The sequence below is a fragment of the Camelus dromedarius genome, chromosome 15, assembly GCF_036321535.1.
Source record: "Camelus dromedarius isolate mCamDro1 chromosome 15, mCamDro1.pat, whole genome shotgun sequence".
NCBI classification, from domain to species: domain Eukaryota; kingdom Metazoa; phylum Chordata; class Mammalia; order Artiodactyla; family Camelidae; genus Camelus; species Camelus dromedarius.
Genome location: NC_087450.1, coordinates 37,856,672 through 37,868,946, shown reverse-complemented (window position 1 = coordinate 37,868,946; position 12,275 = coordinate 37,856,672). Strand labels below are relative to the sequence as shown.

The following is a 12,275-nucleotide window of genomic DNA, read 5'->3' as shown; positions in this document are numbered from 1 at the left end:
GCACAAACGTCCACTCTTACCACTTCTATTCAGTACTGTACCAGAGGTTCTAGCCTCCAGTAAAAAACAGAAAAAGAAACAAAATATGGGAAGGTAAGACAATAAAATCATCTTTACTTACAGAAGACAAGATCATCTGTGTAGAGAATCCTAAAGAAACTTTAGAAGTTACTAGAACTAGGAAGTGAATTTAGCAAGGTTGCAGGACATAGTGTCATGGCACAAAAATCAACAGTATTTTATACACTAAAATGAAAAATCAGAAATTAGAAATTTAAAAAACACCATTTACAGTTGCATCAAAAACATGAAACACTTACAGATAACAAATGATGTACAAAATCCCAGTAGGCTTTTTTGCAGAAATCTCCAACCTGATTTTAGTATTTATGCAAATGCAAAGAACACAGATTGGGCCAAACAATTTTGAAGAAAAGAACAAAGTTGGAGAACTTACGCATCTGACTTCTTATCTTTATAAAACTAAAGAATTCAAGATAATGTGGGATTAGTTTAAGGATATAATAGATCAGTAAAGCAGAATAGTGTTCAGAAATAGCCCAAGATATATGTGGTCAACTGATTTACAACAAAAGTACTAAAGTAATTCAATAAAGGAAGAATAATCTTCAACAAATGATCCTCGAAAATTTGATTTCCTACGTAAATAAATAAAGTTGGACCATAATCTCACCATATACAAAAATTATTCTGAAATGGATTGTTGAATTGTGCCCCCCACAAAGATGTTAAAGTCCTAACCTGCAGTACCTGTGAATGTGACTTCTGGAAATAGGGTCTTTACAGATGATCAAGTTAGGATGTCATTAAGGTAGGCTTTAACTCAAAAAAAGGGGAAATTTGTATATAGAGTCTACCACTTATAAAAGGAAAACAGTGAAGACACAAGGAGAACACCATATACAAGCCAAGGAATACATGAGGCCACCAGAAGCTGGGAGAGAAGCATGGAACAGATTCTTGCTCACAGTCCTCAGAAGGAACCAACCCTACTGATATCTGATTACAGATGTCTAGCCTCAAGAACTTCCAGAAAATAAATTTCTGTTATTTAAACCATGTAGCTGTGGTACTTTCATACAGCAGTCCCATGGAATTAATACACAGATCACAGACATAAAAGTAAGAACTAAAACTATGAAAACTTCCAGAAGAAAACATGGGACAAAACCTTATCTTCAGTTAAGTAAATACTTTTTAGATATGAAACAAAAGCACTATCCATACAGGACAAAATTAATTATACTTCATCAAAATTAGGGACTTTGGCTCTGTAAATAACACTTTTAAGAGAACAAAGAGTAAGAATGTAATATAATTAAAAGTACATAAGCTAACTTTAATCAAACAAAAAAACTTAAAGCCAAAAACTGTAGTTAAGAGACAAAGAATGTCATTATACAATGGCAAAGGGGTCAATCTAACAAGAGGGTATACATTTGTAAATATTTATTCACCCAAAACAGGGACACCTTAATATATAAAGCAAATATTTTAAAATCTGAAGGGAAAAATAGACAGCAATACAACAATAATAGGGGACTTTAATACCCAACTTTCAACAAAGGATAGCTCATCCGGACAGAAAATCAGTAGGGAACACTGGATTTAAGCTACAAATTAGATTAGACACTTAACAGGTATTTACAGAACATTCCACACAAAAGCAGCAGAATGCACATTCTTCTTAAGCACACATAAAACATTCTCTGGACAGATCATATGTTAGGCCATAAAACAAGTCTTAATAAATTTAGGAAGACCGAAATCACATCAAACATCTTTTCTGACCACAATGGTGTGAAACTACAAATCAATTACCAGGAAAAAAAAATGGAAAATTCACAAATATGTGGAAATTAAACAACATGAAACTGAACAACCAATGGGTCAAAGGGAAATCAAAAGAGAAACAAAAAAAAATAACCTTGAGACAAATGAAAATGGAGACATAAAATACCAGAACTTAAGGGATGCAGCAGAAGTAGTTCTAAGAGGGAAGTTCATGGCAATAAACATCTACATTAAGAAAAAAGATCTCAAATAAACGACCTAACTTTATACCCCAAGGAACTAGAAAAAGTAGTAGTAGAAGGAAGGAAATAACAAAAATCATAGTGGAAATAAATGAAATAGAAACTAAAAAGACAACAGAAAAGATCAATGAAACTAAGATCTATTTTTTTGAAAAGATAAACAAAATAGACAAATCTTTACACAGACTTCCAAAAAAAGAGAGAAGACTCAAATAAATATATCACAAAGAGAAGACATTACAAATGATACCACATAAAAGCAAACGATCATAAGAGACTACTATGAACAATTACACACCAACAAATTGGACACACAGAAGAAATAGATAAATTCCTAGAAACGTACAACCTACCAATACTGAATTGTGAGTGGAAAATCTGAATAACCTAATCAAAATCCTCTCAACAAACAAATGCTCAGAACCAGATGGCTTCACATTCTACCAAATATTTTAAAAAGAATAGCAATCCTTCTCAAATTCTTCCAATAGAAGAGGAAGGAACACTTCCAAACTCACGAGACCAGCATTACCCTGATAATAAAGCCAGACAAGGACACTACAAGAAAAGAAAATTACTGCCTAATATCCCTGATGAACATGAATACAAACATCCTTAACAAAATATTAGCAAACTGAATTCAACAACACAGTAAAAGGATCATACACATAATCAAGTGGAATTTATTCCAGGGATGCAAGGATGTTTCAACATACAAGTATCAATAAATGATATACCACATTAACCATATGAAGATAAAAACCATGATAATCATGATGTAGAAAAAGTATTTGACCAAATTCAACATCCATTCATGATAAACAATTCTCAACAAAGGGAGTAGAAAGAATGTACCTCAACATAAAAAAGACCATATATTACAAGCTCACAGCTAACATCATACTCAGTGGTGAAAAGCTAAAATCATTTCCTCTAAGATCAGTAACAAGACAAGATGCCCACTCTCACCATCTTTATTCAACATAGTACTGGAAGTCCTAGTCAGAGCAGTTAGGCAAGAAAAAGAAATAAAAGGCACACAGATCAGAATGGAAGAAGCAAAACTGTCTATTTGCAGATGATGTGATATTGTACATAGAAAACCCTAAAGACTCCACCAAAAGAACTGTTAGAATTAATTTTAAAATTCAGTAAAGTTGCAAGACACAAAAATCTATGTACAAAAATCAGCTGGATTTCTATACACTAATAACTATTGCAAAGAGAAATTAAGAAACAATCTCACATGCAATTGCATCAAAAAGAATAAAATACTTGCAAATAAATTTAACCAAAGAGGTGAAAGATCTATACACTGAAAACTATAAAACACTGATGAAAGAAATTGTAGAAGACACAAACAAATGGAAAGATATTCCATGTTCATGGATTGGAAGAATTAATATTGTTAAAATGTCCATACTATCCAAAATGATCTACAAATAATGCAATTCCTACCAAAATTCCAATGGCATTTTTCACAAAAATAGGAAAAATAATCTTAAAATCTGCATGAAACCACAAAAGACCCCCAAAGAGCCAAAGCAATCTTAAGAACAAAGCTGGAGGCATCACACCTCTGATTTCAAACTATACTTCAAAGTTGTAGCAATGAAAGCAATATGGTATTGCCACAAAAATGGACAGATAAAAATCAATGAAATAGAGCCCAGAAATAAACCCATGCATTTATGGTCAATTAATTTACAACAAAGAAGCCACAAGTATACAGTGGGAAAGGACAGCCTCTTCAATAAACAGTGTTGGGAAAACTGGATAGTCACATGCAGAAGAATGAAACTGAACCCGTCTTACATTATACACAAATATCAACTGAAAATGAACTACAGACTTGAACATAAGACCTGAAACCATAAAACTCCTAGAAGAAAACATAGAGGCATAAGCTCCTTGACATCAATCTCGGCAATGGTTTTTCAGATTTGACACCAAAAGCAAGGGCAACAAAAGCAAAAATAAACCAGTGTGACTAAATTAAACTAAAAGCTTCTCTACAGCAAAGAAAACCATTAAAAAATGAAAAAGAAATCTATGGAAATGGAGAAGATATTTGCAAATCTTATATCTGACAAAAGGTTAAAATCCAAAATATAGAAAGAACTCATAAAACTCAGTAGCAAAAAAACAGAACAACAACAAAAACTCATCTATCAGTTCAATTAAAAAATGGGCAGAAGAACTTAGACATTCTTCCAAAAAAGACATACAAATGGCTAACAGAAACATGAAGAGGTGCTCGACACCAATAACCATCAGGGAAATGCAAATCAAAACCACAATGAGGTTATCACCTCACACCTGTTAGAATTGGCTACTGTCAAAAGGATAACAAGTGTTAACAAGGATGTGGAGAAACGGGAACCCTCGTGCACTGTTGGAGGGAATGTAAATTGGTGCATGCACTATAGAACAGTATGGAGGTTCCCCTAAAAATTAAAAATAGAATTATCAAGCAATCCAGCAATTCCACTTCTGGGTATACAGTCAAAGGATATGAAATCATTATCTTAAATGAATTCTGCACCCTTGTGTCAGTGCTTCACTATTTACAATTGCCAAGACATGGAAACAACCTATGTGTCCACTGACAGAAGAATGGATAAAGAAAATGTGGGGTGTGTGTATATAAACACAAAATGAAATATTATTCAGTCATAAAATGAAGAAAATCATACCACTTGCAACAACATGGATAGACCTTGAGGGCACTATACTAAGTGAGAGAAGTCAAGCAGAGAGAGACAAATATTGAAATGATTTCACTTACATGCAGAATCTAGAAAAACCAGAATTGGTGATTACTAGAGATGGAGGGTACACGGTACAGACATGGGTGAAGGTGGTCAAAGGATACCAATTTCCAGTTATAAGACAAGTAAGTTCTGGCAATGTAATATACAGCATTAAATTTATAGTTAACAATACTCTATATCTGAAAGTTAAGAGAATAGATCTTAAAAGTTCTCATTACAAGAAAAAAAATTAACTATGTGAGATGCACCAAAAACAGTTGTGAGGATTAAGTACAAAGTGTGTGTTAGGTTCCTGACACAGAATAAGCACTCAACGTTTGTCAATTATAATTTTCCTCCTTCCCTCTCCCATATCCTTGCTCATCCTGATATTTTTCCCTTGGAATGTATTCCTTACCTCTCATATTACTGAAATCTTGCTCATTCTTTAAGTATCAAATGAAATGCTGCTTTTCATATGAAGCCTTCCACATTCTTTTTCAACCTGAGAAGAGCACTTTTTATTTCAACTTCACTTTTTACTTCTCATGTTTTAGTCTGGTGACAGTTTCCCTCACCAGACTATAAGCTTTTTGAGGGAAGGGACAACATCTGGTTAATTCGTTTCCTAAAATTTAGCCAGTGCTCTATCTTTAAAAGGTCAATAAATGTATTTACTAATAACAGACATAAGAAAAGCAAGTATGCCCATGAGAGTCCTGGAAGTTAATCTGGAGCTGTGCATGTATAGGTAATCAAGTAATAGGTAATGATTAGCAAGAACCAAAGACAAGAGTGAAGGTAAAAAGGTAAAAAAAAAAAACTTCTGACATGGTTTTTCCATCTCCCTGATGACTTAGGGATCCATGAAACTCTCTATTAAACTCCAGAATCTGAGCTAGTTCCCTTAAGATTTCTTTCCAGTTAGGACCTGAGCAGGCAATCCCTTGAAACTCCTAAATTTAGATTAAATGATTCAGAATTTCACAGCTGGAAATACACACCAGAAATCATCCCAACTCAATCATCTGATAAACCTTGAAATGTAATCCAGAAAAGTCAAGTCACATATACAAGGTTATACAGTTAATAAACAACAGAGCTGACCTAGTTACAAGCTCAATACTCTTTTTCACTACACTTAAAGTTAGGATTCTAGCACATGTAAAAGTGTGTAGTAAGTTTATGCCACAGATATATTATATATTTTTGCCAAATATATCCCCATACCACTATAGTACTGATTCAAATTCAGTTCACTATGATATTCATTTTATGCTGGTTACCTCCATAATCAACATGTTTTATATTTGTATAAAGTTTATCCTGAATTATCTTTTCTGGAGCCATACCTTGTTTATTTTCTTTACCTCATATGAATTTCTCATGGATTATGACTTTTAATCTAGTTTCCCAAGAATGTGACCCACCTGACCAACTTCTCACATCTATATTAATGAGGAAGTAATATTAATTCTAAAATAATCCTGTAGAAAATCTGTATGCCTCTGTACAAATGTAAGAAGGAAGTGAAATTCCCAAAGATTGAAAACTAAATAATATAGACTCTACCAAAACATTAGTTATGAATTTTAGTGGGCTCAAAAAGAGAAACATTAAAGTTACAAATGCTATTTAAGTTAAAATCTTACCTTTAAATTAAAAACATTTTTGCAAAAATATTTCTAAAAACCCCTGCTAATATTTGATGAAAGGGAAATTGAAAGCAAAGATACTTAAAGACTCATAGATGGTTCTACAGACCTACAAAAGGAAATTTAACCTTACTTTAGGCCACATTTAAATAGATAAGTCACTGCTAACACGCAGAAGACACAGGTCATTTTTACGAACCACATAATATTTTTGGACTGTTAATTACAACAGAACATAAGATAAGGTAAAACCAGAAGATAAAAACAGAAGATAAGGTAAAACTATACAAAGCATAGGAACTGAAATAAAAACAGTAAAATGAGGGGCGTGAATCCAAATATACTAATCTTACTGATACGATTTTTAAAACAAAGTATGCTAATTTGTCTGAAACAAATTTGAAACACAGGCATGGTCCATTAAAAAAGGAAATGTAACTGATTCACACTACCTATATACATAAGTTCTTGATAATACAGAACATACCAACTCTTCCATCAAATTATTAAAGATATTTAGCTAAGAGTCTTTAAAAAATGGTATCATACAAGGCAGGGGATGGATGGATGGGAAATAAACAAAATCACCCTCAATTTTCAAATTTTCACATATTCTGATATTTACTAAAAGCTCATTTACTTATTTTTTAAGAGACAATGAGAGTGGCCCTCAGCAGTTTAAGTAAAATCAGGATCTAAAGGGAAGAAAGAGGAGGATATACAAAAGGGCAGAATACAGGGAACCCAGGAAGAACAAGGTATGGACCTGGCCTCAGCTGCTCCTAGGTCCCATCCTTTTAGTAAGCCACCTTGATGCTTTACTCCTTCTACCTCCTGTTTTCTCTGAAAACAAACAAGATTTCTTAAGTCCTCTTGACTTCACAATGATTTTCCTGCTTTATTAAAGAGACAAACTAAATAAGCAGTATTTTAAAGCTGGGATATAGGCTCCAGCTGTTAAGACTCTGAAATTTCAGACTTCAGGCTTTTAGTCTATTAGGACTTCTCCCAAAATGCTCAGAATCAATAAACAACTGATTGATCCATATGTGTTAACTCATTGTTGCATGTATAATTTATAGGAAAGCATTGTAAACAATATTAATTAGAAATACTGACAAAAATAGCATGCACAGTACCTTTTGATAAACAATGGAGCACACGAGATCCTTGACAGCAGATAAAGATAGTTCCTGGGCTTCAATGGTAACACTCTCCCGTGTAAGGCCAATTTGCAGTAGAAATGAAACTGTATGCACTGAGCCTCTGGAGTTGGTGAGTGATGGTGTACTGAAACTTCCATTAGAGAGTCGCCCAGAGAGTCCTGTTCTAGGACTTGAACACGGAGAAGGAGTTGGAAGCACAGCAGGAAGAGTTGTAGGTAATACAGACTTCTGGGCTGATGGAGGAGAATTGTTTGCAGACATCTGCCTTTTTTAAGTCTTTTAAAACAGTTGTCAATTCTTTTTCAATGGTTATGAGGAGGCCTTAAAATCACAGCATTAAAAAAATGACTGTACTTTTCGATTTAGTTGAAAGCTTCTTTATTTCCTCTTTTAAACCACTCATGCTGATGATGGCAAGTTCTTCAACTGTAAGTTGAATTCACAAAAGGTCCTACTTCCCGTAATATCAGTCCCATCAAAAAAGAATCTTGTCTTTAGGACCACAACCAGGGATTTGGAAAGGATTTAACATCACGGAATTATTCTCATCAGAAGAGAGCTGACATTGCTTATTTACTGAACATCTTCATCTATTTTCTTTTAAGTCTATTCTTATCTCTCTCTTTTAGTTTCATAAAATACATAATGAATAAAAACTTTTTCTGTCAAGATGAAATCTTCCTGGTTTAAAAAATAGTAAGTGTTTAGGATTAATCTATTCAGTACTTATCCTTTGGTTCACTGATTTAATGGGACACTTCCTCAAATGTTCACACCTTAAATCACCTTCTCAAATGTCTTCATTTTCATTTTAGGGGAGTAAATTTTCCAGGATTAAGCACAAAGCTTTTTAAAATAGTACAGGCATATTCCATTTGATGAATGGGTCCATCATGAAAAGTTGATGCTTTCTGAAATGTAGTCAGCCTGGAATAAATTTTTTAAAAAAATTTTAATACTTTATACTCACTTGATATTATTTCAAAAATGCAAGAATCTCTATACTTTTTTTAAAAATGGTAATTTTTGGTTGTATGTTTATAATTCACCAATAAATCCTAATGGGTAGCCATTTTTTGGTCTAGTTATCAGAGCCACTTTTCACTACAGGCATAATTTCAGGGAGAGCCTCCTGCTCAAAGAGAGTATCCCTGGAATTCCTCCCTATTACCTGAAACTTGCAGATCAAAACATTTTCATTCCACAAATACACAACTGAGTTATGACAAAAACAGAAAAATGGAAGGGAACAAAAAAAGTAAAATTGACATTCTCATAGAAATAAAGTATATACCACTCTGCCATAAAATAGATGTATAATATTGCCCTAACATAGATAAAAGTATTCTTCTTTCTACTAAAAGCCTAATTCTGCCAAAACATGAGTCCTGACTTGCTTTGTAGACAGATTTCTTTCAGAAAACTAAGGGAGCAGGAGGGCATATACTAAACAGTTACAAGGCATACAAAGAACTGCAGAAGACATACTTAAGGCAGGAACGTAGGAGGAAAGCGATCTCGATTTCGATCTCCCCATAAAAAGTTTCTAAAAGTAAAAAAGAACACTTAGCACAGTTACATATGAATGAGTTTTACATAAGGACAGTTCAAAAGAAAAAATTTTTAAGTGCCCCCCATGGCAAAGTGACATGCCCCCCATGGCAAAGTGACATGACTCACAAGAGATGGATCTTTCCATTCAAATTCTATCTATAGACCTGTAAATAATTCCAATGATGAAAAAGAGTGAAACATCCAGTGTGGTTGTAGAATGAATCTCTGGAGAATAGTTAAGGGAGCTAAACAAATTAGGATGAACATTAATAGAAAAGCAAAAACAAATGGATGTAGTATTAGGAATGAGAAAGTTCAGGAAAAACTAAGGCTTAGAAAAAACTGCTTAAAGATAACAAAAGCTTTTAGAGCTACATTTTTATCCCACCTTATAATGTATAGCACTTAACATCTTGTAAATGTTTCATACACTCTACCTCATGGTATCTCTTTGGAATTTGACAGCACAAATATTATTTTTGCAGGTGAGAAAACTAAAGCACAAAGCAGATAAAGTAACTTTCCCAGCATCAACAGCTATTAAGAGGTAGAGAATTAGGACCCAAGTTTCATACTTTCCTACCAAGTGCTGTTTTCACAATAACATACTATTTCTCAAAGAGAACAAGGAACTGAGAGAATCACTGCTCAGAGAGGATGTTGTTAAGGTTGAGAGAGCATGTAGAGAAGGCAGATTTGCTCAAATTATATTTTGCTTCTCTTCCTTCAGTTTTTAAACTAAAGTTGCGGAAGAGCACTGAGAACTGAAACCTAAGCCTGGTGAGTAAGAGAGACAAAACACCTTTATTTGAGTGCAAAATGCAATCCATTCACTATTGCTAAAGCAATTAGCAAGTGCAATCACAAAGCTAACTCCTATAATCTTGGAGAAAGAGTTCAGAAAGAGAGAAATAATCAAGGCCTGGAGACGGGTAAGAGGTGCTTCAAGTTTTGTGGCATGGAGAAGTTGGGAAACAGATTTTGGAAACTACAGACATATAAACTTAACATTAACCCTCAGCCAAAGCTGAGAACAGATTATGAAAGCAAATGGGTTTTGAATACCTAGAAAAGAGTACAAGGATCACTAATGATTCACGTCACCATGAATTTAAACAGAACAAACAATGCCAACTACATTTCTACCTTGGGAAAAAAGTGGTTATTAGCCTTTTCAGAAGGAGGAAATAATAACTTACAGTAACTGAGTTCTATCTGCCAGACACTGTTCTAAGCACTCCATATGTATCTCCTCATTTAATCCTCACAACAACCTATTATATAGTTGAGGAAACAGGCTTAGAGATTAAAGTACTTGCCCAAGATCACACAATTAGCAAAGCCAGGGGAAAAAAATAGTGTATTCTGGCAGAAACAGTACTCAAGATGGTATTCCATGCTATTTTTGTAAATATGTCGCTTGGGTGTGAGTTGCACGATACTGTAGTTGGGTAAGTTTGCTGCTCTGTATCAACTTAGAGAAGTCCTTAGGGGAGTGCCTTGGAACCCTGCCCTTGGCCCTATATTGTTTTTGATTATTCATAAGACAATAAATACATGGAAGATATGCTTATAAAATCTTCAGATTGTACAATCTAGGAGAAATAAACGAAAATTCAAGCAAACTGTAACAACGATGAGTGTAAAGCTTAGGCATTTAGTTCAAAAAGTTAAACGTGCAATATAGAAATGGAGAAATGCTGACCTAGAGCCTGTTCATTAGAGGAGTTATCAACCCAAGAGTTTAAGACGAGCTGCTAACATAATGGGTGACTAAACCAATGTAAACCTAAACCCCCACGACACTGTGAACACATCAGCGTCAATCTGTATATTGGCTGCAAGTCAGCATATATTACCATCGTATTTATTTTTACAGTCCACATTTTTTAGTGCTATACTGATTAAAAAAAATGATAGAGTATGTATCCAGATAAAGGTGAAAACAATGTCATGTGACAAGTATGTTTAACAAAACCAAATAGAATAATGGTCTTCAAATATTTGAAAAGGTGTTAAGAGAACAATTGGTTTTATTCAATATCACTGCAGAGGACAGCAGTAAAATGAAGATAACAGCACTGCTTACTTACCTCACAAGATATTACAAGGACCGAGCTACTACTGCATGTACAATACGTACAATGGTACCTGGCTTACCGTAAGTGTTCAGTAAGTTTTAGCAATTCCCACAGTAATGAGATGAAGGAATTAACAATCAAGCTCCTACTTTACACTAAACACTGCAACTGAGATATGATACTTCATTAAATCCTTGCTGTGACCCTAGATTTGTTTACCTCAGTTTTACAAAGAAGGAAATCAGAGTTTCGGAATTGTGGGTTGCCCACAGCTACACAGCTAATAAGTGATGGAACTGGGATTCACACAAAAGCTTCCTTGACTCCAAAGCCCACATTCTTTATATTACTTCATTTCACCTCCAACAATCTAACGAGAACAGGTTTTCTCATGAGGTAATGAGGTCCTTAACATATCTGATCTGAGTAGTTTTAAAAAGCTGAAAAAAAGCTTGAAAAAGTTAGTAAATCTATGAATAATACTGTATACAGGTTAAATACTTCAAAATACAAGACACTTCTGTGTTCAATAATAATCTATTTTTGATAGATATCTTTCCACTATATTTCCATTTTATAACATCTGCTAATATCAACCAAATACCCGTAACTGTCTTGGAATTACAATCGACTATCAGAACTATTGATAATTATTAGTAAACCATGTGTTATACTTTTGCATAAAAATATTTTTTAAAGTTTCAGCATGAACACAAATAGAAGAAACTAATTGAGCTGTCTTATTAGCTTCTGCCCACTCATCCCATCTGTTTTCCTTCTCTTTGTTTCGTCGTATGGAACACTGATTTGATCTGTAAGATGCAACAAGATATAGGGTGCAAAATATTAAGACTAAATATCAAAAGAATCTAATAACTCTAATTAATTTTGTCTTTATGCTTCAACCAGAAAACTAAGAATAGTACACCTTACTAATTTATAAATTATATATCAATTAGATATGTTTGTTGCTAATGGCTATGAGCTAACAAGCATTTCTAGTATGTTT

At 33.8% G+C, this 12,275-nt stretch overlaps 1 protein-coding gene across 1 annotated transcript in view; it reads right to left on the bottom strand.

The window, feature by feature from the left end:
* The window catches only part of PRKD3 (protein kinase D3), a 73,073-nt gene that overhangs the window by 57,229 nt on the left and 3,569 nt on the right, over nucleotides 1-12,275 (bottom strand). Inside the window, exon 2 of the mRNA XM_031466845.2 lies at nucleotides 7,605-8,558. Coding sequence (XP_031322705.1) covers nucleotides 7,605-7,892 — 288 coding nt within the window. The 5' untranslated portion in view covers nucleotides 7,893-8,558. The remainder of the gene's footprint in view (nucleotides 1-7,604; nucleotides 8,559-12,275) is intronic.